Source organism: Miniopterus natalensis, chromosome 18, assembly GCF_054644295.1.
Source record: "Miniopterus natalensis isolate mMinNat1 chromosome 18, mMinNat1.hap1, whole genome shotgun sequence".
Taxonomy (NCBI): Eukaryota; Metazoa; Chordata; class Mammalia; order Chiroptera; family Miniopteridae; genus Miniopterus; species Miniopterus natalensis.
Genome location: NC_142098.1, coordinates 5,946,255 through 5,971,686, shown reverse-complemented (window position 1 = coordinate 5,971,686; position 25,432 = coordinate 5,946,255). Strand labels below are relative to the sequence as shown.

Here is a 25,432-nt window from a genome sequence, read left to right as displayed (position 1 = left end):
ACATCTCCTCAATGAACAAATGCACGGGACTATTAATATTCCTAAGATGGCTCAATAAGCCAGAAAGGCTGTGAGGCAGCTACTGTACCTCTTAACTGCCTTTCCTTACTTATTTTCAAAGTTAACACATTAAAGCACGTGACTAAAAGCATTTCCACTGAAGTCCAATAATGCACAATTGAAGTGCTTTACAATTATATCAGGAAAAATTGTTGCCCAGAAAACCTAGGAGACAAGCAAGCAAATATAACCTCATGAGAGCATGGGAGGAATCCACTTTCTGTTCCCTTTCAAGCCAACATGATGCTGGAACAGCACGGGGAGACCATGCAAAATTAAAGGGGAAAGGGAGCTAAAGGAAAATCAACTGTCTTTTTGAACCCTTAGCTCCTGAATCTGAGCTATATTATTGTGTCACTGCCTCCGAGGACCTCAGAATCCTCCCAGTAAAGCCCTGGCTGGAAAACAAGTCATAGACACAGACAACAGCATGGCCATTACCAGAGGGAAGGGGGTGGGAAAGTGGAGCAGGGTAAAGGGGGAACGGTGATGGAAGGAGACGTGACCTGGGGTGGGGAACACACAATACAATATACAGATGATGCATTATAGAACTGTACCCCTGAAACCTATATAATTTTATTAACCAATGTCACCTCAATAAATTCAATTAAGAAAAAATAAAAGCCCTGGATGAATGGGTTGAAATCAGGCAATGACAACACAAGAAGAAAAATGGCTGTGAAACTGGAGGGGCACACAAACCCACTCAAGCAGCTCACACCCACGGTCCTCTGCCTTAAAGTCGAATGGATCCCACTCCCAACTCATCTGGAGTCTGCAACGTGTTTTTCTGGTGTGCGTGTGTGTATGTGTTTATTTTCATGTTTTTTCCCGGTGTGTGTGTGTGTTTATTTTCATGTGTTTTTTTTGATGTGTGTGTGTGTTTACTCTCATATATTAGCTTATAAAATGCTTTGATGAAAAAAGAATGACCACAATTAGAAGTTGATCCTTAATTTTTTATCTAAACAGAGTTTTAAGTACAATATGGTAACTACCATGCCCTTCCTCTGAATGCCCATAAATTTACCTAATATCAATACCTGGTTGTAAAGGATCTTCAATATAAAGCATCGACGGCCTGTAGCCATCCAGCATATTTTTCTGTACTTCATCTTTGGCCACATATGAACCACCATCCTTTATCCGGATGCCAGTCTTTAAGTAATTGAAGTGTCGTCCATACAATTCAAAAAATTCTATTAAGAGAACACCATAGTTTGTATTGGGGATGCAAGCATCTTCCCTGGGATGTAACTAAAACCAGAAGAAGAAGAGAAGGAATTACACTGGGTATCCTGTGACTTCTGGAGGCGGGGGTGATGAATGGCATCCTGACTGCTATACTCAGCACTGCCTACTGCGCCTCTGGTTTAGCGGAGCAGCCAGCAGGGGAGGGGGCTGTGCTGCGGTTACAGACAACACACTGCCTCACGGCAGAGCGGGCTGGGCGACTCGGGGGCGGGGCTGACAGCTGCCCCAGGGTGCGGCAGGCCGGGCTGACCTATCAGGACGTCACTCTGAGTCACAAGCAGAGCCAGGCATCTGGCAACGCTGCCACATAAACACGCGCAGGGCAGCAGTGGCTTCTCACTCCTCTTGCCCACGCAGCAGGCCCAGTCCGGTAGAACTTTCAAGATTTGCTGCTTAGAGGACACTTCCTATTTTTGGCATTTCTACTACTATTTACTTATGGAAACCACCCCATAGCTTTGCATGTTAAAATTTGCAGTGAAAAGTCTCAAAAACAATAGAACATATGGGATTAAAAGCAAAAAATATATATTCTTTCCTAGCGATTTTTATTTACTTACTTGCTAAATTACAAAAAGGCACCCAGTTTAAGGGAAAGTCGTAAGTGATCAAGGGAAACATGGCAATTGAGTTCGAGTTACATTTTCCCCAATGACCCCCAGTTACTGTGGTCAGTGTTAGCGTCCACTAGCACAGCAGACCATAGGACATACCTGGAGGAAGCTGACTGCCATCAGAAAGAGGCTGTAAGAACCAATTCCACCTGTAAATACTTCATTAAGGTCCCTCTGTAATAGGAATTGTTTTAATACTAAAACCAAGTATGGTAATACAGGATATTTCTGAAAAAGAAGAAAACATTTTCGATGAATTCCTATATTAGGACTAGCTCACAGCATGAACAGCATACTGGTCTCTAAGCATAAACTGGTTCTTCCATTACAAACTTCAGTGGAGATACTTCACTTTCCACTTTAGGAGCAAGCTATAAAAGTAAGTACAGTAACTCAGGAACATGGAGACACAGATAAGGCACCGAGCACTCTCTACAGGCAGAAATAACAGCAACACACCACACACCAGATGACGCCCATTTACAGCCATCAGCATAAGATATTCATTTGTAAACAGGTAATAGAAACAGTACAGGACAAAGTCTTGACTTGTAAAGCACTAAGTCAGTGGGATTTTAAAGAATCATTTTTCATAGGCAGCATCCCACCAGGTAAACCAGGGTCCTTCAGGCGATTCTGCAGAGCCCAGGAGCAGCCTGGCCTGCTGGGTCCATGTGGGCAGGTGACCAGAACCTTCCCTTCACAGAGGACATGAAAGAGCGGGCACCCAGGAGCAGTGTGAGTCCCTCTCTCACTCAGACACACCCTCATTAAGTTCTTCCCAGAAGCCAGGCCGAAGGCTGGGGACCCAGACGGGGACAATGCAGGCACCAACTGCTAGGAAGAAGCCTCACAGCCATTAGCCAACAGTGGCGGAATTACTAGGGTCTCCGGTGTCTTCCTGACCCTTACCGTGACACATGTGCTTCCATGAGAAAGAAAGAAGTGTGTACTTTTGCAAATCATGCCCAAATAAAAAGCATGAGAAAGAAGTATGGAGAAGTCATCACTTTTCAACATTCTGGTCGAAGTCAGAAATAGTCTCTTTAAATGGAGGAAACCAGTCCGTGCTGATATGAAAGAAACCTCCAGAATAGTAAGTTTAAAAAAAGTATAAAATAATGTGTGTACAGGGTGCTATTCCTTCTGTTAAAATTTCAAGAGAACAGAAAAGAAAGGTTGGTGGTGTCAGCCGGCCTGAGCTGTGAGGCATAAGGTGACTCCCTCCCGATCTTCTTTACATCAGTGAGTTTTTACTTTACTGTGCCTATGGTTCTCAGTTAAACAACACTTCTGGGGAGAAAACACTTTCCACACAGCCAGCCCCCCCACAGGAGCAGGACTGCGGACGGTGCCCCTTTTCCCTTCCTGCCCATCTGTGCTCTGCACGCTCACACGAGAGTAAAGAAGTCAGCGTCCTTTTTTACAAAACAGAAACAGGCGAACTGGTCGAGTTGCTAAAAAAACTGTAAACGGTCAGAGAAGATATTCTATATAAACCAAAGCAGTTTTAACATTTTTAGCTTAAGGAGCAAAAGGCTGAGGGTCTAAGCACATGAGATGTTCTGGAGATGGTGTTGACAAATTCTTCTGTACCTTGGAAGACAATGGAACAAGTAGAAACAGGCTTAAATCTTGACAAGACAGAGTAAGGAAATCCAAAGAACCACCTTTAGGCGACTGGGGGTTAAAACCTAGAAAAGTAGCCCTGGGGAGGGTCCCAGTCTGAATTGGGAGTAAAAGCAGACAGGATTCCATTCCAGTCCCCAGCTCCACGCCAGCCCTTATCTCCCCCTCAGCTCCCTCAGAGCAGAGCAGAGCAGTTCAAAAGCTTTCCCAGCCTTGAATTCTCACTTTAGGTCAAGTTAGAAGTCACTAATTATTCCAAGCAGATTTCAGGAAAGCACACCAGGGCACAGAAGCATCTGTCAGCAATGCCCCTCAAAATACCTCCAGGACAGATCCTCAAAGCCACCCCCATTGCTGAGGGTCCCCTGAACGCTGTAAATTCTGACCTTGGTGAAGTCTTTGATGAGGTCCGCTGCTCTCACACCATTCTGTACATTAAAGCTGATGTCAACTTTCACTTCAGTAAAAGAATCCGTTAACTTAATAATAGGTACCTAGAAGGGAAGAAAGTTAAAATTAAAATACTTTAACCAAACTACAAGACAAAGTCAGGGCGAAGGTGACCAGACTTGAGGTCCTGACCCCCTCTTGGGACATGAGAACACTGCACACCACAGCTAACTGCCTTCTGCAAACTTGCCTCTGCATAGTTAGCATTTTGCCGCATTCAACATACTCTGTCATTTCTATGGGTTGAGAATCTTGAGATCAAGTGACAGAAACCTTTGCTGACAGTATGTACTTTGGAGAATAGCTTTCTACTTAATGTAACATCAAGAATTATGAACGACAAGCACCAAACTGTTTCCAGTGGGAAACTGCCAGGTTCCAAGTCACACACACAGCCCAGTGGAATCACAGGTCAGTTTTGCAAAGAGCCTAAAACACAACCTAGCAGAAGAAGATAATTCCCAAATAAAAACTGACAGGATGATTTCACGAGACCACGGGGTTTCTTTAAAAACAGAAAAGCTTGATGTGCACCATGCACGAGAAGCTCAGGCGAGCAAACTGTAGAACCAGGTTTCCAAACCAATGGGTTTTTATAAAAAACAACACAAGTTGTTTTGCTTCAAGAAAACATGATATGCAAAAGCCCTAAATTCTAAAATAGATGTATTTCCACAAAAGTTCTTCAATGGCCATTCTAGATATAGTTAACATATGGCTGGATTTACAAAATTTCAATTCTTCCATTTGTCATGGACACTAAGAACAGAAGAGCAGTACCTTCTGTGTCACCACACACTGTTTAATAGATATCCAGATTTTCATCTATACTTTTCCATATTAAAAAATCCCTGCAGTATTATGGATGATAAAATTGAGTATTTTTTACAAGAGACATATGACTATGACGAGTCCATCTGTGTCACACACAAAGCTGTGTACACATCTGAGCGCTGTGACCACTAACAGCGGAGAGAAGGCTTGCTGAGTCCTGTGTACCCCGCCCCCCAGCCTGCACTCTCCAAAATTAAACTTCAGTTGTACAGGCATCTGCGTGAGGGACTGGAGACCTGGAGAGGAATAGGCAGGAACTCACAGTTGCTTTGTCCAGAACTTTCACCGAATCCTCATCTGCAACTTTATGTTTTCGGAGAGCTTCTTCCAGGGTCCACAGGGGGAGGTTCTCCCACTTCCCAAACACCACCAGGTCGATGTCACTAGACATAGAAAACAGGCCGAAGGTTGTTCGAAGCAGCAAGAAAGTGTTTTCACTTAGACTCAGCTTCAATTAGTACGAGGAAAAGCCATTTCTCACGCTGCCCTGGAGGCTGACTGCGTTGGTGCTGACTGCTTCAGAGGTGAAAGGAGGTCAGTGACTTCAGCAGCCACCTCCTTTCAGTCATTTCACACAAGTCAGGCCTCAGGAGACAGGGCGACTGTGAGGGAAGTAGAACATCAGAAACCACCGCAAACGTTTCCTGTTCATAGAGATTCTGAGACTAAAAACTTAAGACTCTACATGGCTGAGATGAACTGTCACTTAGATTAGTAAGTGTAAAAAGCAAGATGCCACCACTTGTGTAAACAAGAAAGAAAATACCCACACGCATGTCCCTTCCAATGCATGAAGCCTGGAAGGAAACGCAAGGCTGCAGAGGGGAGACGGTAGGGACAGAGGTCAGTCCAGACTTTTCACTGTGATTACTTCTGTGCCCTTTTCAAATTGAATTATGTGAATATACCAACTACTCATAAAATTTAATGACATTTTTTAGAAAGTGACTCAGGATTTTGCTGAAGCTCAGCACCTAAACAGGGAAAAATACTAATGAACCTGAAGCTGAATGTCTATGGCTTGCTCTGGGCTGCCCAGGGGGAGAATGAAGTTGTCAGGACCACGCAGTGCAACACGCGCAAGTTAGGGCGAGAAGGTGAAACCAAGCTCCCTCCAACAGGATGGATTCCTACCGTCACACAGCATGTGCCCTTCACAATTTAAGAGAGTGAGTCTCACGTTGGTGTTATTACCACCGTAAAAACAAAAACTAACCCATGACGGAAGGTTTCTCCCTAAAGACAACGGCAGCTCAATTCTTAGAGAGCAGGCATTCGCCCCTCAGGGAGGCCTGACTGTCCCCAAAAAGGGCCCCCAGGCCGAGGGACAAGACAACCCTCATTCGAGAGGCTGCGGTAAGCAGGGGCTAAGGCGGTCACATCCTTCCTCAGACAGGAGTCTGCCCCTGAGTTTCTGGGTCAGGATGCCGAAGAGTGGATAACAGTGCGAGTTCTTAGTAAAAAATGAGAAACCTGGCATTCGCGTACACACGGCTCTGTGGTGTAAGCGGGTGTTCCGCCAAAGATTCCACTAGCACGTGAGTGGGCTACGGGGTGGGCTGAACAGTCTCCGCAGGGGGCCCATTGCTACAACTGGAAACTGACTCCACCACTCGCTGCAGGCCCCATCCATCTATCTGAGCTGAAGCAGGCAGTATCTGTACCGCTGTGTGGTAAGCTGTCTGAAGTGATATTCTACCTCAAGATAACTCAAATAAAATACAGGTACACAAATTTCTGTTTCATAAATCTGTTTTGTTTCTATGCTTACACATTCAACATAAAAATTAATACAGCCTATAAAAGTGCACAACCCCCTGAAAGCGACATAAATATACTAACCTAGTAGGTAAATACAGGCCAGTTTTGAAACTCCCAAATATTTGGACCTGAAATAGAAACAATTATTATATTAATTGCTATCAGCCGAGAGCCACCACACCAGGGAGAAATGCTGGTTTCTGCTACCCTCTACTGGCACTTCTGAGTACTGCAAGAGCAGTTTCCCAACCCCATGCTTCGAGATCCCATAGGCAGACATGCAGAATACAGTTAAACATATTAGGTTCAAATATCAAACATATAGGCTCAAATAGAAAACTTTCATAAGTAACAATCAGGTCACTAATGTTCCCTTATAATCACAAACCCTGAAAGTATGTTCTGTAAGCAGGAGTGGCCTCACAGATTACTAAGGTCAGACCACTTCAACCGCAGGCCAGTTCCACGGAGAACACCAGGCCCTGTCACTGTACCCCGTTCACAGCGTGCCATGGCCCAACACCAGGACACATCCCCTGTCCATCCACGGAGAACAGTGGGAGACTCCAGCAGGGATGTGTATGTGAATGACTGCAATAAAGGTTGAGGGAAGAAAGGCACAACCTCAGAGGAGAGATGGACCCAGTCACCTGTGCAGAGCGTGGGTTCGTCCATAAAACAAACGTGGATAAAGCTGCCACCTCAGGAGGAGGAGGAGGAGGAGGAGGAGGAGGAGGAGGAGCTTAGATCAGGGCTTTGCCATCTCAGCACTACTGACACTTGGGGCAAATCATTCTCAGTTGGGGGAGCTGTCCTGTGCATTGTGGGGTGTTTAGCAACACCCTTGGCCTGTACCGACCGTCTGCCAGAAGCACCTCACCAGTCATGATAATGAAAACTGTCAAATGCCTCCTGGGGGGCAAATACCCACCAGCTGAGAGGCACTGATTTATTTATTTATTTATTTATTTATTTATTTATTTAAAATATATCTTTTATTGATTTCAGAGAGAGGAAAGAAGAGGGAGAGACAGAGATAGAAACATCAATGATGAGTCATTGATCAAGCCCTCAACCCAGGCATATGCCCTGACCGGGAATCGAACCCTGATCGCCTGGATCCTAGGTCAACGCTCAACCGCTGAGCCACGCCTGGTCGGGCGAGGCACTGATTTAGATCGGTAGGAGAAGCAATGTGGCACACAGTAGCTGTTCAGCAAAGTGTGACTCTTCCCGTTACCTACAGTATCTCATTTGAAGTGTTTTTGTTTTACCAATTGGACAAAAAAAACCAAAAAACTTTCCTGGCTCCCCTTTGGCCACCCCATGACAGAGTCTTAAAAAAAAAGTCATATAACACACAGCAATGGATTCTAACGTGCTCTTAGGATGCATGAAATTGTACAAAAGACCCTCAAGGGAGCCCTAAATAGTGCAGCGCTGATTCAGTGTAGTAACAAGAACCACAAATAAACAAGAAGCAACCTCAGGCATGGCTGTGTTCACTGGCTGGGGGCTGTATGGGAGACAGGGGTGGTCAGAAAACAGCCTTTTGGGGAGGGGAGCAGACGCCTGCATCAGCCTAAGAAAATGAACTTCAGATGACATGAGCCATCCCTACCCGCCATCTTCATTTCGCTATAAACAATGACACAGTGTTTATCCTGGCAGGTTGGAACAGAATCATACTGACACGGCACCTCGGATAAGACACTACGACGGCGAGGCGTGTCTCCTCCTCACACCAGTGCTTCCCGGTCGCCTCACCCATGCTCATCAGCACTGCAGGCAATGTTTTAAGTAGGCAGCCAATTCAATGCTAGTAATTCAGAAGCCCAATTCTAAAGGCTGAAGAAAATTGTTGGCCTTCAAAATTTTATTAGACCCTAACTCTGTAGATGCACAGACAGCTTCCCGTGAGGACTTGCACGAGACACTGACCCACGCTGCCCGCCCCACGCCCCGCCAGACAGGCACTCACGTCAGCGCTGGGCCAGAGCTCCTTAATGACGCTCTCGATCCTGCTCACCACCTCCATCCGCATCTTCTCCTCCTCTGGCCTCGGAGACATGTATTCATAAAAATCACTGATTTCTTCATGCAGACTGGGAAAAAGCAGAGGAGTTAATATGGGCAGGGCGAAGCGCATTGTAACTCAGCAGGTGACTTTACAGCCTAGATTTCTACCTTAATTTTAATGCTACAACTCATTCTGAGCTAAAATGGGCACATACAGAACTTAATAAAAATGCCAAAATGACTCCACAGAATACGAAAGTCCAAGAGGTCTTGATGGATCACCACAGGGACAGGAACGAGGAGAGCTGGGAACTTGAACGAGTTAGTCCATCACTGGGTACAATTCTAGCTTTTCATAACTATCCGTGTGTGTTTGCCTGCTTTTCTAACAGGGATGATGGTCTGTCTGGAGAGATTATAGGCCATTTATCACCTTTTTTATATTTCCCCACATGAAAAGTGTGTATGTGTGTGTGTGTGTATCCCCCTGCCCACGCTCCCAGAACAGTGTCTCTATACCATAACTGTTCAGTGATTAAATTTGGTAAGTGAACGGGGGCAGGGAGGTGCTTTAAAAAATACACACATTTGATAATAGGCTACCTTTTAAAAATGCATATATGTTAACTACCACTGTATATTTTTATAAGGTCTTTATAATAAGGAAAAATATTCATTAAAGAAAACTAACACTAAAAGGAGAAAGAACTGCCGGCCGGGCGTGGCTCAGCTGTTGAGCATTGACCTAAGACCCAGGAGATCAAGGTTTGAATCCCGGTCAGGGCACATGTCCGGGGTTGCGGGGCTCGATCCCCAGCAGGGGGGTGCAGGAGGCAGCCAATCCATGACAACTCTCATCATTGATGTTTCTTTCCCTCTCCTTCTCCCTTCCTCTCTCTGAAATCAATAAAGATATATAAAACAATTAAAAATAAATAAATAAATAAATAAATAAATAAATAAGAATGAACTTGGGTTACTCTAACAACCCAGCATTGCAGACGAAACAGTTACACAGCAGCAGCTAGAGAACAGCGAGCAGTTGGTTTGGGGGCAGCACTGACCCCCGGGGACACGGAGGGACCCACCCCCACTACAGGACGTTTGGGAAGTTACTGCATGCCTGACAGTGTGTACAGTTTCTGCTCGCTTCTGGCTCACCGTTCCTAGGGACGTACAGACTTCCGATGTCTGGGTGTGCCAGACAAATTTCTGGAAGAGTACATCAAAATCTGCTGGCAATGGCTTCCTCTGGGGAATGGACTGAGGTCGGAGGTACCAGGATTTACCTTTGGTGCTGCCTGGCTCTTCTCAAATGCACACAGGCCCCAGACAAGGGAGGAACAGCACTAGCCCTGGGGCGAGCCTAGTGCATTTGTTTGAGTGACATCTTCAGGAGGTCCTAGGATTAGGTTTTTATAAAGAAACTCTCTCCCTCTCTCTCTCTCTCTCTCACACACACACCCATGCTCCTGTATTTCCAGCTGCTAGCTAGACAGCTCTACCTAGATGTCACTTCAAACTCAGTAAGTCCCAACGAAATTCCATGTCTTTCTCCACAACCTAGTCTTTCTCAGTGTATTTCCCTCCCTAAGTGGTTTCCCCAAATGGAAACGTCAGCGTTTTCCTTGGTCCATCCTTCCTCATCCTCTGGAGCTAACAGGTCTCCAAATCCTATCCCTCCCACCCACACTCCAAAAAACACACACTTCCAAATCAGACCACCCCCCCTTAGGGCTCTTATCCTGTCTGTCTCTGCAGGACGAGGCAGCAGCCTCCACAGTGGTCTCCGTGGGTGCCAATCTGTGCACTTCCAAGCTCCTCATCAGTGCTCCTACCTTGCCAGCCTCCCCAGCAAGGGCACACAGATGTGTGCCCAACTTGCCTTTTCAAGAACCCTGGCCCTGCCCAGGTAGGCCCTGTGTCTGGAATGCCTCCTTATGCAGCCTTCCAGAGCTCAAACACCACCTCCTGGTACAATTCCCGCCCTCCCCAGGGCTCCTGCCGACTCCAGTCCTGACCTGCTTCCTGCCTAGCACTCAATTGCAGCAGATCACCCACTTACAGGCCTCTCCACCCAGACTCCCCTCTCCTGCCTCAGTCCTGTGTCCCCAGACCCAGGACAAAGCCCAGAGAAGCTCTTCCTTAGGAAGGGACCCTCATTCACGTGTACCTACTTCTACCCACACCCATGTCCACATGGTCATAAAGGAGACTGGGTGCCTGAAAGTGAGCTTAGTACCAGGATCAAGGAAATGGGCACTCACTGTGGGTAAAAATGACAGAACCAGACAGGAGGGCAAGGTGGCCCAAGGGCGACAGACGTCCTTTAGAGGTAAGAATGCAGTCCCACTTCTCAGAAATGTGTCTCCCTATGCACTGAGATATGGCCATAAGACAACATCCACAGTGAGCCTGGAACTGTTTCAAGACCAAGGTTTAGAGCTATTCCCAGAATGGAATGCCCTTCTATCTTTACATTTTAAAGTCTGCACAATGTGTCTAACTTTCTATGGTACTGATCAAGAATATCAAAGCTAAAAAGAGTACTCACACCCCCAAATTCTCACTAAAACCTAAGATTTAAAAGTCAGAGGGGAGAGAAGATATGGATGCCAGTGTAGAATTATTTAGAAGGAAAAGGGGTCTCCATATCTGACTCCTGCAAGCTTTGTGGGCACTTCCAACCGTACCCACGGCTGAAGGACGAATGCCACACTTGGTCAACCCTCCTTGGTGAGGACCTGGGAGCAAAGCACAGGGAATGTGCCTGCAGATGAAGTTTTCTTTTTTTCTCCTTTTAAGAGGTGCTCTCAGTGCCTGCTTTCCTAGAAATTAGAGCACCCCTTTTAAACGCCACTGTCTGTTGCTCTCAATTTCTGGACTGTGGTTTTATTAGGCCAGCGTTTCGGAAGGATGGTTTTTCATTTGATTTCCTCTGTTCCTTCCCTCTTTACTGCTATGAAGAGAGAAAGGAACCTTCTGACTTCTTCCCCCAAGCTTCTTACTTTGCTCCCAACTCTGCCACCACTTCCAAGCAATTGTAAGGTAAAGGAAAAGAGAGAAAAGGGGAAAGAAACATCACCTAAGAGTTGATTTATCTAATTCCAGTCATTAAATCCCCCCCCCCCCCCCCCCCGGAACAATTCAGAACTCCTGCACCACTCTGAGCAGATCTAACCAAATTTGGAAACAGCTGGGAAGCTCAAAGAATAGTTGATAGTATTCCCTAAGACCAAATATTTTGAGATAAAAGCTTAGTTAATAAACTTATTCCCCAAGTGGGAGGTCCTCAAATATTTGCTGGGTGAAAAAACAAATAAACGAGGCTAAATCTTTCTTTATCTCCTAGGTCCAGATGCCACTAAGAGCAGCTCATTCACCTAAGTTTGTTAGATTCTGAACTCTAGCAATGGATGTGTTTAACCCATACAATCCTAACACCAAAATCACACTTGTCACTTCTATCTCAGTGACTTACGTGTGTATCTTTGTTGGAGAGGTGGCTCTGTAAATACACTTGCACGTCTCCCCCTCCATTCAAGAACCGGTGAAAAGGGGCAGAGAACCAACACAGGGGACCTCACTTTCAAGGACCTGTACCCGTGAAAATCCAGACATCCCAAACATGTGAGATGTGATGGCTTGCTTAATAAACTATTTATATCAAGTAAGGTAAACTCCTGACATACATTCAAAATCTCTGAACTAATCACTGATTACCTTGGAAGCTGGAACTGGGAACAAGGCTAACATGGAGCAAGCTTTCATAATTTACTGGGTATTTTCCTGTGCTGTTGAGATCTTTTGGATAAGTGCTGGTATTGGTTGTGGGATATTTTAAAGCTTAAATGAAAAACACAAAGAAAAGCTGATTCAGAGAATTCACTTACGCATAAGCCAAAAACATAGTGTAAACAAACGTATTTGACTTCATGAGGTCCTATATTCTTTCAAAATTAACCACAACAACAGAATAAACTCTGAAAGATATATGGAAATTTACAGCTGTTTGGAAAAGCACACAGGAAAACATCCAAACATAAAAATCACCTATAGCTTCACCCCCTGGAAGAGCAGCACACAGCCATGGTGACTGCCAAACACCCTCCCGCCCCCTGACACCTGCTGCAGGCTGCTCTACTCCACAGGCCACTGCAGTCAGAAAAACACAGCGGCTACATCATGGTCACCATGCATGCTCTTTGATGCTGGAAAAATGAATTTTTAATGACTGCACATTATTCTAGTATATGAATATGCTGTAATTTATCCTACCAATCTCTTACTGTTGAGCATTTAGGTTTTTTTCACTACTTAATTAACTTTATAATGCTATCTTTGCCCATAAATCTGTAATTAACTCTCATTTTTCTCTTAGAATAAATTCATCCCTTGGTGAAAAGGTATAAACATTGCTGTTCAGAGAGAGTGGAAGGCGGGGAGGCAGGGAGACACATCGATGTGAGAGAGACACATCGATTGGTTGCCTCCCGCACCTGCCATGACCGGGGCCGGGGATTGAGCCTGCAACCAAGGTATATGCCCTTGGCCAGAATCAAACCCGGGACCCTTCAGTCCATGGGCCGATGCTCTAACCATTGAGCAAACTGGCCAGGGCAGCAACAAATATTTTTGAAGAATATTCTCAAAATGACCTCTGCCAGATGGATGCTGATATAGTCTTCCACAGAATAGCATGAGGGTCCTTCCCCAACCCACACACCAATGGAGTGTTTTGTTTTTATTATTTGATTCCCTGTAAGGTTAGAATTTTCTCTGTGTTTACTGGACATCTGTATTCTATCTTTTTCAACTCATTTCAGTAAGCTATTGGATGGAATTAACACAGCAGCTGAAGAGCATGGGCTGGGATCAGATGTCTGCCTCACCACTTCCTGGGTACAGCTGGGCAGGTCCTTTACCTCTCCTGGCCCATTTCCCACCTGCGAAGTGAGGAGAGTACCTATCTTGAAGTGTGTCTGTAGGAATGAAACAAGAGTATGGAAAGGGTTTACTGCTTACTTAGCAAACAGTAAACCCTCAATAAATATCAGCTATCATTAATTATTATTAACAAATATTTACTAAATACCTACAAAGTGTGAGGCACTCAGCTAGGCACTAAGATATCACATTAAGCAAGACAAGCGAGGTCCCTGTCATCATGAAGCTTATAGCCTACTGGGAATTTTTTTTTAATGTTTTAATTTATCTTTATTGTTGAAAGTATTACAAATGTCCCCTTTATTACCGCATTGATCCCCTTACCCTGCACCCGCCCGCCAGGCTTTTACCACGTTACTGTCTCTGTCCACAGATTGTGCATATGTGCATATAAATTCTTAGGTCAATCTCTTCCAACCCTCCCGTCCCCCCCACATTCCCTCTGAGATTTTTCAGTCTGTTCCATGCTTCCATGTCTCTGGATCCATTTTGTTCATCGGTTTATTTTGCTCATTAGATTCCACATATGAGTAAGATCCTGTGACACTTGTCTTTCTCTGACTGGCTTATTTCACTTAGCATAATACACTCCAGGACGCACTATGCTGTCTCAAAGGGTAAGAGATCCTTCTTCTTTACAGCTGCATAGTAGTCCATGGTGTAAATGTCCGAGAAGATGCTTGATATGATTTCAATCTTCTTGAACTTGTAGGGACCTATTTTGTGTCCTAACATGTGGTCTATCTTTGAGAATGTCCCATGTGCACTTAAGGGGAAAGCATATTCTGCAGATTTGGGGTAAAATGTTCTGTACATGTCAATTAAGCCGATCTAATCTAGTGTATCATTTAAAGTCAGTGTTTCCTTGCTGATTTTTTGTCTAGATCTATCTAGTAAAGTCAGTGGGGTGTTAAAGTCCCCTACTATGACTGCATTGCTGTTGATTTCTCCTTTAAAGTCCTCCAGAAATTTGTTTGTTTTCAGCCTGTGTGAGTCTTCTGTTCTGAGGTGGGTCTCTTGTAGACAGCATATATTTGGGTTTTGTTTTCTTATACATTCAGCTACCCTATGTCCTTTGATTGGAACATTTAATCCATTTATATTTAAGGTTTTTATTGATAGGTACTTATCTATTGCCATTTTAACTCTTTATGCCTATGTTTCTCATTCTCTCTATTTCTGCTTCTTATTACAGCAGTCTCTTTAACATTTCCTGCAATGCTGGTTTGATGGCAGTAAACTCCTTTAGCATTTTTTTTGTCTGGGAAGGTCTTTATTTCACCATCTATTTTGAATGATAGCCTTGCTGGATAGAGTAGTCTTGGTTTCAGTTCCTTGCTTTTCATTACCTTGGATACTTCATGCCACTCCCTTCTGGCCTGTAGAGTTTCTGATGAGAAATCAGCTGACAGCCTTATGGGAGCTCCTTTGCAGGTAATAGATTGCTTTTCTCTTGCTGCCTTTAAGATTCTGTGTCTTGAATTTTTGGCATTTTAATTATGATGTGCCTGGGCGTGGGTCACTTTGGGTTCTTCTTGCTTGGGACTCTCTGTGCCTCTTGAACTTGTGTGCCTTTTTCTTGACCAGATTACAGAAGTTTTCTGCCATTATCTTTTCAAACAGGTTCTCTAACCCTTGCATACTTTCTACATCTTCTGGCACTTCTATGATGTGAATACTGTTAATTTCATGTTGTCCCACAGCTCCCTTAAACTGTCCTCCTGTTTTTTATTGTTTTTTCTTTTTGGTTCTCTGAGTGATTTTTTTCTATCCTGTCTTCAAATTTCCTGGTCCCATCCTCAGCTTCTTCTAATCTGCTGTTTATTCCCTCCAATGTTTTTTTAAATTTCTACTATGTCATTCTTAATTTCCTTCATAGTTGCCATTTCTTTTCTCATACTGTTGAGCATCCTTATGATCAGTATTCTGAACTCTATATCTGGTAGATTGCTTATCTCCATTTCATTTAGCTCTTCTTCTGGAGAATTCTTTTATTTTATTTGGGGCTTGTTATTTTGTCTCCCCATTTTGGCTGTCTGTTTGGATTTGTTTCTGTGTATTACATAGATCTGGTAGGACTCCCAGTCTTTTGAAGGGTCTCTGGTACAGACCAATGTAAGATGCCATTTGTGACTGGCCTTAAGTACCCTGTTTGGATCTTTCCGCACTCCACAGCTTGTGGTTCCCTCTGCTGGGGCGGGGTGCATTTGGAAAGGACCAAGATGCACACTAAGGTCTGCTTTTCCAAGCCCTGGGTCCAGAAGCAAATCAGGCAAAGACTCAAAGCACCCATGGGCTGACTGTTATTCCTGGGAACTTTTTTTAATAATAATTTTTTTTACTAAATTTATTGGGGTGACATTGGTTATTTTTTTTTAACTTTTTATCCTTATATTTTATGTTGTTTGTTATTTTCTTTTTTGTTCATTAGCACTCTTTATAAATTATGACTATTAACCTTTTGTCATAGAAACAAAATACCCTTTCCTGTTAGTCTTTCCATTTTGTGAAATTTTTTTCAATGTGTATAGATTCTATATTTGCATGGACTTACACCTATGATCTTTGCAGAAAAGGAACAGGCAGCTAAGGTGAATGGATGTATTTGTGACAAGAAAGGGCAACTCATATGCACCTGCAGTGTTGGGGTGCATTAAGGAGTGGTGGAGAGGGTGGTAACCTGGAAGGCCCATGCCCCACTTAGAAGAAAAGGCTGCCATTTAATGCCACATAGGAATGTGAGGCCAGTACTGCCAATGTGACGCTTCCCATTTCTCCTGTAACATTTTTATTTTAAAATTCCGATATAATTTTCAAAAGAAACAGTACAGACACACCGTAACATGTGTGCAGCTCTGATCCAGTCGTTAGGCATCAGTCTACAACCTCTGCTTTTAAGTCTCCCTTTCCCTACTTTCAAAGGCTTTTCTACCAGAGATTAGAAAAGTATCTATCAAGAGAATGAGAAGAAAAGCCACAGACTGGGGAAAAATATTTGCAAAACACACAATCTCGTAAAGAACTGGTATACAAATATACAAAAACTCTTAAAACTCAACAAGAAAACAATCCAATTAAAAAATGGGCAAAAGACCTAAACAGACACCTAAAAAAACAACACCAACACCACAGATGGCAAATAAGCATATGAAAACATACCTGGCATCATATGACATTAGGAAATTGCAAATGAAAACATGAGATACCACTGCACACCTATCAAAATAGCCAAGATCCAGAACACGAACCACACCAAATGCTGGGAGGATGGGGAGCCACAGGATGTGGAGCCACAGGAACTCTTACTCTTACCCACTGCTATTAGAGTGCAACATGGTGCAGCCACGTTGGAAGGCAGTTTGGCCGTTTCTTACAAAACTAAACATACTCGTACCATACAATCCAGCAACCGTGCTCCCTGGTGTTTACCCAAATGAGCTGAAAACATATGTCCACACAAAAACCTGCAGATGTTTACAGCAGCTTCATTCATAAGTGACAGACCTTGGAAGCAACCAAGACGTCCTTTAGTAGGTGGTAGATAAATAAACCAATATATTGAGACAATGGATATTATTCAGTGCTATGAAGAAATGAGTGATCAAAGCCACGAAAAGACATGGAGGTACTTTAAACGCTTACTACTAAATAAAAGAAGCCAATCAAAAAGGCTACATATACTGCACAATTCCAACTCACATTCTGGAAAAGGCAAAACTGTGTGGAGACAGTAAGAGGATCAGTGGTTGCCAGAGCTGGGGGAGGGAGAGGTGAACAAGGGGAGCATAGAATACTTCTAGGGCAGTGAAACTATTCTGTATATTAAAGAGTGGGTATGTGCCATTATACATTTATCCAAACCCATAAAATGTACACCACCAAGAGATAATAGCATGTCAATGTAGACTCACTGATCATAACAAACATACCCTGGTGGGAATGGAATGAATCTCTGTACCTGCCACTCAATTTTGCTATGAATCTCAGACTGCTCAAAAACATTAAGTCTATTTTTAAAATCTGACTATATTTATTCTAGTAATTTTTCTTTTTATTTAACTATCACTTATTCATAACTTTTTTCCCATATAGCTAATCACTGTCCAGCACCCTTTATTGATGGAGAAAGGGATGCTCCAGTCTGCCCAACGGCCTGACCCCAATCCCCCAGCAATTCTACCTCCCTTCCCTTGGGGAGCAATTCTTGTCCCTCCTGTCCTGTGTGATTCTGGTGGGGCTGCCCAGCAGAGCCAGCTGGAGCTCTGTATGGGAGTCGGTCGCTGTGTCACCCTATGGTCATGACCGGGAAATGGGCATGTGACCCCCACAGTCCACATAGTGTCTTTCCTTAGGACTCTGCGTACTGACACTTAGGAAGGTCATTTTCTTCTTTGACCTCAAGCTGCAAAATAGAAGCTTGGAAGTATCAACAACCACCCTCCTTTTCCTCTAACTGCAAAAAGGAAGCCCAGGCCACAGGAGAGAGTGGAGCCAGCCCCAGGAAAGAGGCGAAGTCAGGGAGATGGCAGTCAGCCTCCTTTGAGTCACTGACACAACTATCACCCCAAGGGTGCCCCAGGTACTTGACAAAATAAATGCCTTCGCTTGGTTTTTGCTTAAACCAAGAGGATTGATTTTCTTTCTCCTGCACTTGGGGAAAAAAAGTCCTGATTTATACACACAGTTTGATAATATATTAAACTCATACGCATAGTAGACTTAGGCTTTCTTGTCAGATCTACTGCTCTTTCTGTCTCCAGGGCTCGGAGTGCCCTTTAAAATTCTTGTGTAAATCCATAAGCAGTTGTTAATACAAATCAATCCTCCCCTGGACTCTTCTTCAGTTTTCAAAAGTTCTTAGTTACTCTTGCCTGTTTCTTCTTCTCCCCCTCAGAAAAAAATTCACTAAGATTTTTATTTGAATTACATCAAGCAACAAATTTAGGCGTTGATTTAATATGTTCAAGTCTTTTATGTCACCCACTGTAACATTTTTAATTTTCTTCATCTTTCTGGCTTTGTTTTAATTATTTGGGGGTTTTGATGCTCTAGTGAAATCTTTTTTCCCTTTTAAAATTATATTTTCTGACTGTTGTGCAGAAAAGCTAATGACTTTTTTTTTTTTAAAATCCTCACCCGAGGATATTTTTTCCATTGCTTTTCAGAGAGAGTGGAAGTGGGGGGGAGGAGAAAGAAACATCATGATGTGAGAGACACATCAACTGATTGCCTCCCGCATGAGCCCTTACCAGGGCCAGGGATCGAGCCTGCAACAGAGGTACATGCCCTTGGCTGCAATCGAACCCAGACCCTTCAGTCCACAGGTCAACGCTCTACCCACTGAGCAAAAACAGCTAGGGCAAAGCTAAGGACTTTTGTATGTTTATTTTATAACCAACCAGACAATTTTCTAGCCCTACTGCATGGGATAGAATTACCAAGACAAGGCTGAATCACACTGGTAAGACCAGGCATCGTGTCCTGTTTCTGATTTAACAGTAAGTGTTTCCAGTATTTCATGTAATGTTGTGTATTGGTTTGAAAGTGCCGTTCTTTATCAGGTTATGGACGTGTCTGCATATCCCTAGTTTACTAAAGTTGTACTCCTTTACAGACACATTTCATTTAAGGCTTTTCTCAATGAAGCCATTTTCAACAGCATTATACCTTTTGCCAGAAAAAGGAACACAGTAGTTTCTTCCTCCCATGACGACAACAAGGGTGATGATAATGACAGCGATTAAAAGAAAAGCAACAACTCAAAATATGTGGCTTCCCTCTAAGGAAATTTCACAAACAAGCCGCTAAGATTATCCTAACAACAAAAATGTCTAAAGCCAAACAGCAACCCACTACCTTACTACTAATCAACTGTCCCCCATCACTCCCAACTAGATTAGTTTCTTAACTCAATAAGTAGCAAACAGATGGCCAGGAGACATATGAAAAAATGCTCAACATTGCTAATTATCAGAGAGATGAAAATTAAAACCATAATGAGGTATCACCTCACACCTGTCAGAATGGCTGCCATCAACAAATCAACAAATGACAGTGCTGGCGATGGTGTGGAGAAAGGGGACTCTAGTACACTGCTGGTGGGAATGTAGACTGGTGCAGCCACTATGAAAAACAGTATGGAGGTTCCTCAAAAAATTAAATATGGAACTGCCATTTGACCCAGTGATCCCACTTCTAAGAATATATCCTAAGAATCCTGAAACACTAATCAGAAAGAATATATGCACCCCTATGTTCATAGCAGCGCAATTTACAATAGCTAAGATCTGGAAACAGCCCAAGAGCCCAACAGTAGTGGATAAAAAAGCTGTGGGACATTCACACCATGGAATACTATGCAGCTGAAAAGAAGAAGGATCTCGTACCCTTTGGGACAGTATGGATGGACCTGGAGAGTATTATGCTGGGCGAAATAAGCCAGAGAGAGAAAGACAAACATCACATAATCTCACTTATCTGTGGAATCTAAAGAACTTAATAAACTGATAAACAGAAACGATTCAATGACATGGAAGCATGGATCAGATGGACGAATGTCAGAGGGATGGAGGGGGGAGGGGGAGAGATTAACCAAAGAACTTATATGCATATATGCACAACCCAAGGACACGGACAATGGTGTGGAGGGGGACTGGGGAGGGGGGTGGGACGGGGAGGAATGGGTCACTGGGGAGAAAAAGGGACATCTGTAATATTTTGAACAACAACAACAAAAATAATAGCAAACAAAACAAAACAAAAACTACGTCTGACACCTTCATTGAGCAGCCAACCAGATCACAGAAAAACTAATTTTCTAAAGTGCATAACATTTAAAACATTGGTTATAAAGCTCATCTGGACCCTGTACTGTTTCAGTATGTTAGGTCTCAGACCAAATTTATTTTAAATACACATGGGTCATCTACCACCTACCTTCTCTCAAAATCTGCATCGGCTATCAGCAGTCACCTGTGTGTGATGCACTGCAAAGTCCCTCTGCACTGACTCTCTCCCACTCAGAGTGAGCCTGATACAGTTGCTATTTGCAGGGCATTTCTAATGTGACTATACTGGGCCAGGCAGCACTTTATCATGATAATGCTCATTCATCGACCTTCTACAGACTCCCACTACATGTATCCTCAGTCCCTGAACACAGCTTAAAGTTTTGAAAACCTATAGACAAAATAAGAGATCTATTAGATAGTCTCCCAAAGTTTTACATATATATATCTTATACACATACATTTTTTGGAAGAGACTGTGGACACTTTGATAACTTTAGAGAGGCCCTTTAATGATAAATAAAACAATGTCTCATTTACTCCTCACTAATAGCAAATGAAAAGGAAGTATGGCCAAACTTACCTCTACATGCTAACCTGTTAATAACGACAAAAATGTGCTCCATTATGACACCACACACAATGTAAGGCCTCCCTCGCCCTCACACCCAGGCCCTTACTGTGAGCACCTGCACCCCCCACCCAGCAAGACCAGGGCTCTGAGTGCAGGTTCTGCAGACTTGCTGTCTGCTCGCTCTTAATCTGTCATTCCAACTCCAGCCTTATTCTGTCTCAGCCTCTATTCCGCCTAATGCGGGCAGGAAAGGAAAGGAAACTCAGAGCTTAAGGGTTTCTGCAAAGATGCAGTTCCTGCTTCTGGTGTTGGGCTGAGGGCTCTGCTTGATGGGACCTGAGCACTGCAGGGGCTTGGCCTTGACCAAGCATCCACTTCTCTGTGGTAGTTCATGTTTCAAAGAGCTCTTCCCAGTTCCCCAACTCAGTCATTCACCGTAATTCTGTGAGGACCCTAGGCAGGGGTTATCTTCTAACAACTAACACTTTGTTTTTGTTTTTATTTATTTATTGATTATTACTTTTAATCCTCACCCGAGGATATTTTTCCATCGCTTTTCAGAAAGAGTGGAAGGGAGAGAGAGAGAGCGAGAGCAAGAGAGAAGCATCGATTGGTTGCCTCCCGCATGAGCCCTGATGGGGCCAGGGATTAGCCTGCAACCAAGGTACGTGCCCTTGGCTGGAATCGAACTTGGGACCCTTCTTTCCTCAGGCTGATGCTCTAACCACTGAGCCAAACCTGCTAGGGCAACACTTTGTTTTTAAATAAGGACTTACTGACTTCCCCGAGATCACAGAAAATCAACAGCACAACCAAACCTGAAAAACAGATCTCACCTGAACAAGCAACCAATAAGATCAAGTCCCAGCCCCGACTTTCCCAGCCCAGAGACCTTTCAAAGGTTACCACTGCCCGCAGCTTCAGTGCCTGCATCTGGGAGGCGGATGTGAGTGCCTTCAAAGCGGCTCTGGGAGGACCCAGCGCACGGTGTGGCACCTGGAGCACCCAGAAGTCCCTACGGACCCTCAGGCTTCTGCCTCAGGTCTTCATGAGCTCACACACACACAAGGGCAATGGGAGGATCTGACCAGTCACTTCTCTGTCACTTACCTTTTTGGACCACCCTTCAATCCCCTTCTCATTACTTATGTTCCCACAAACACTATGGATGGCAATGACCTGCCAAGCACTGTGCCCAACCTTGGTCCAGTCCCTAAATCCCTGTCCCGTCAGACACACATCCCACCTGAGGTTCCAGGATCTTCACAGTCTGAGTCTACTACTCCTCTCTAGCAGCCTAACTCCTGTAGTCCTTTGGCTCTTTACCTGGACCAAAAAGCTAACTCTAAAGTATTTGCCCGAATAACCAAGCACCACCAGGCTTCCATACCACCTCTAATATCCACTAATTCCTCTATATCAACAAACCACACCCACAGGTCTAACCCAGTCCACTTCCTACTTCTGAACAGCCCACAAGGTAGGAATGTTCTTATGTTTTTAAATGACTGAACTCAAAAGAAGAAGAATATTCTGGGACAGGTGTAAGTTACATACATAAAGTCTCACTGGCACGTCACCATGCTCATTCGTCCCCACACTATCCGTGACTACTGTCCTGTACTGCAACAGCAGAGGCAAGAGGTTGAGACCATAACAACAACAAAGCTTAAAATATTTACTATCGCCTGGCTGGCATGGCTCAGGGGTTCAGCATCAACTTATGAACCAGGAGGTCAATGGTTCGATTCCTGGTTGGGGCACATGCCCAGGTTTCAGGCTCAGTCCCCAGTAGGGCCATGCAGGAGACAGCCAATCAATGACTCTCTCATCATTGATGTTTCTATCCCTCTCTCCCTCTCCCTTCCTCTCTCTGAAGTCAATAAAGACATATTTAAAATATATATATTTTATCGCTTCTCGGCCTTTTGGCTAAGATCAAGTGTAGTATCTGTTCTTATCAGTAAAATATATATATTTACTATCTTCCCTGAAAGGATTTGCTGACCCCTGCTGTGTAGGTAGCTCCATAATCCATCCAAGAGTAACTCGATAGATCAAGTCCACCAAGTCCCCACCATGCAGTCTGTGCACTGCCCTGTACATGATTCCTAACAGAAATATGTATCACCTCCTGGTACAGGTTAGCGTACCACTTCATGCGTGTGTAGAAGAGTCTGACTTCAGGAGCTCTATATAGGAGGTTACACCAGTGAGAAATGCACTGGAGAGAGTGTGAGGGAGAACTTCCTGACTGGAGATGGCCGGGGACTCAGTTCAGGTCTCAGTCATTTGTCCCCAGGCCTGTCTGAAGAGGTGAGAGGTTCTTTCCTCAAACAAGCATTAGGATGAAGTCATCTTCAAGTGGAAACAAGTGTCAAAGGCATTTATAAACAAAAGAATATGAAAGTTCTTTCTTCACAGCGTTATCTCACCATAACTCACGTCCCACGTTTTAGAATCAAATGGGCAGGATCCTACTTTAACTAGCAACAACTCAGCTGAGAATTTAATGGGAGAAGAGAAGGTATTCGAGGGTCATGCTAACTACATGAAAGGAAACTAATGAAGTAAAAGCTGCCTAACAGATTTTTGGCAGTAAAATTATGGCTAAATACATACATCTCGATCTAAGATTAGGAATACAAGCTTTTATTTCGGTTGTATTCAAGGGAAAAGGCTATAAAACATAAACACTAAAAATCAGCAATAAGAAATCTGAAGTCTGTGTACCCAGGAGAGCAGAGGCAGACAGAAGGCAGGCAGCATGGCATGCCCTAAAGTAACTTCCACAGAGAAAGAAAAGGGAAAAAGGCAAAACAAGCTCCTCCCTCCAAACTTGACTGTCAGCATCTCTTTCTTAACTGTTTAAACTTGAAGGAAAAGAATTACACTCATAAGCAGCGTAAGAAATAAAGTAATGCTGCCAAACACTGAGAAATGTGTCTCGAACTAAGTCTGCAGACACAGCTCCAAGTCTACCTGTTCTCTATGAGAATTTTTAAATTGTGTTTTCATTTCAGTATTTCTCTAAAAACATTCCCATTAGCCTGTTCTGGACCATCCAGATGCTTCCCTGGGAACAGAGGGCTGTCCAGGCTTTTAACCAGCCCACGTGTGCTTTTGTACTTCGCGTAGGCTATGGCCAAGCAACAGGAATGTAACTGGTCTGTACTAAGAGTGAAGAGCAGAGTAAGGCCTGACAGGTGTACAATGCATGCATGCCAAGTAGAGGTCAAGTGGCACCCTGCGAAGGTCTGTGGTTTTCAGTATGGAGAAGGGTAGTGAGAGAGCTGAGCGGGCATGTGGCAAGGGAGAAAGGCACTCGCAACGCACTCCCAACCCCGCAGCAGGCACGCCATCCGCGCACTGGGTAGCCACTTAATTTGAGTTAATTATATGTATCATAAAGTTCATTTTCATTTTATTGGTTTTGTCATTTTATCTATATTTAATGTGTTAATCTGTTCTGTTTTTATAATATTTTAAGGATAAGAATTTTATACTTGCGTGAATTCTTACATTGTAATAAAAATAATTTAAGCTAGGGTGTCAAGAGCAGCCAATAGGGAAGGACAGTCTTTGACTGCTAGTGCTGGGAAAACTAGACATCCACATACAGAACAATGAACTTGGGTCCTTACATCGCACTACATACAAAAATCAACTCAGGATAGATCAAAGTCCTAAACTTACCAACTAAAACTAGAAACTTACAAAAGGAAACACTGGGGAGTTGATGGTGAACTTGGCAATGCTTTCTTGGATATAATACCAAAAACACAGGCAACAACAACAAAAAAGATAACTTGGACTTCATCAAAATGGAAGACTTTTGTGTACCATAGGTCACTATCAATAAAGAAATAGAAAACCAACAGAATGGGAGAAAATATTTGCAAATCATATATCTGATAAAGAATTAATATCCAAAAATATCTGAAGAACTACAATTTAACAATGAAAATGGGCAAAGGATTTGAATAAACATTTCTCAAAAGAAGACATACAGATGACCAATAAGCACAGAAAAAGATGCTCAATCTCATTAGTCATTAGAGAAATGCAAATCAAAACGAGATACCATTTCAACCCATTAGGATGGCTATTATTTAAAAAAATAAAAACTAATGTTGGTGAGGATGCAGAAAAATCAGGACCCTCCTGCATTGTTGAGGGGAATGTAAAATTATTTGGCTGCAGTGGAAAACAGTCTGGCAGGTCCTCAAAAGGTTAAACATAGTATTACCGTCTGATCCAGCAATTCCACTGCTAGGTGTAAACTCGAATTGAAACCGGAAATTCAGATACTTCTACACCAACATTCAGGGCATTATTCACAAGAGCCAAAAGGTAGAAACAACCCAAATGTCCATCAACAGGTAACTGGATGCTACCACAAAGCAAATTAAGAGGAACAGCACAGTCTATAAGTCAGTAACAAGAAGAACGTACATCCAAGTAATGAATGACTTACAAAACCCCAAACAGAGCAACTT

At 43.5% G+C, this 25,432-nt stretch overlaps 1 protein-coding gene and 1 pseudogene across 2 annotated transcripts in view; one reads left to right on the top strand and one right to left on the bottom strand.

The window, feature by feature from the left end:
• The window catches only part of TENT4B (terminal nucleotidyltransferase 4B), a 48,244-nt gene that overhangs the window by 6,962 nt on the left and 15,850 nt on the right, over window positions 1–25,432 (bottom strand). For both annotated transcript variants that reach the window (XM_016205010.2, XM_087827501.1), the window contains exons 2-7: window positions 8,587–8,710; window positions 6,687–6,733; window positions 5,107–5,227; window positions 3,947–4,054; window positions 2,031–2,159; window positions 1,107–1,320 (exon numbers count right to left, since the gene is read on the bottom strand). In XM_016205010.2, coding sequence (XP_016060496.2) covers window positions 1,107–1,320; window positions 2,031–2,159; window positions 3,947–4,054; window positions 5,107–5,227; window positions 6,687–6,733; window positions 8,587–8,710 — 743 coding nt within the window. The remainder of the gene's footprint in view (window positions 1–1,106; window positions 1,321–2,030; window positions 2,160–3,946; window positions 4,055–5,106; window positions 5,228–6,686; window positions 6,734–8,586; window positions 8,711–25,432) is intronic.
• On the top strand, window positions 22,846–22,946 carry LOC148090989 (U2 spliceosomal RNA; annotated as a pseudogene).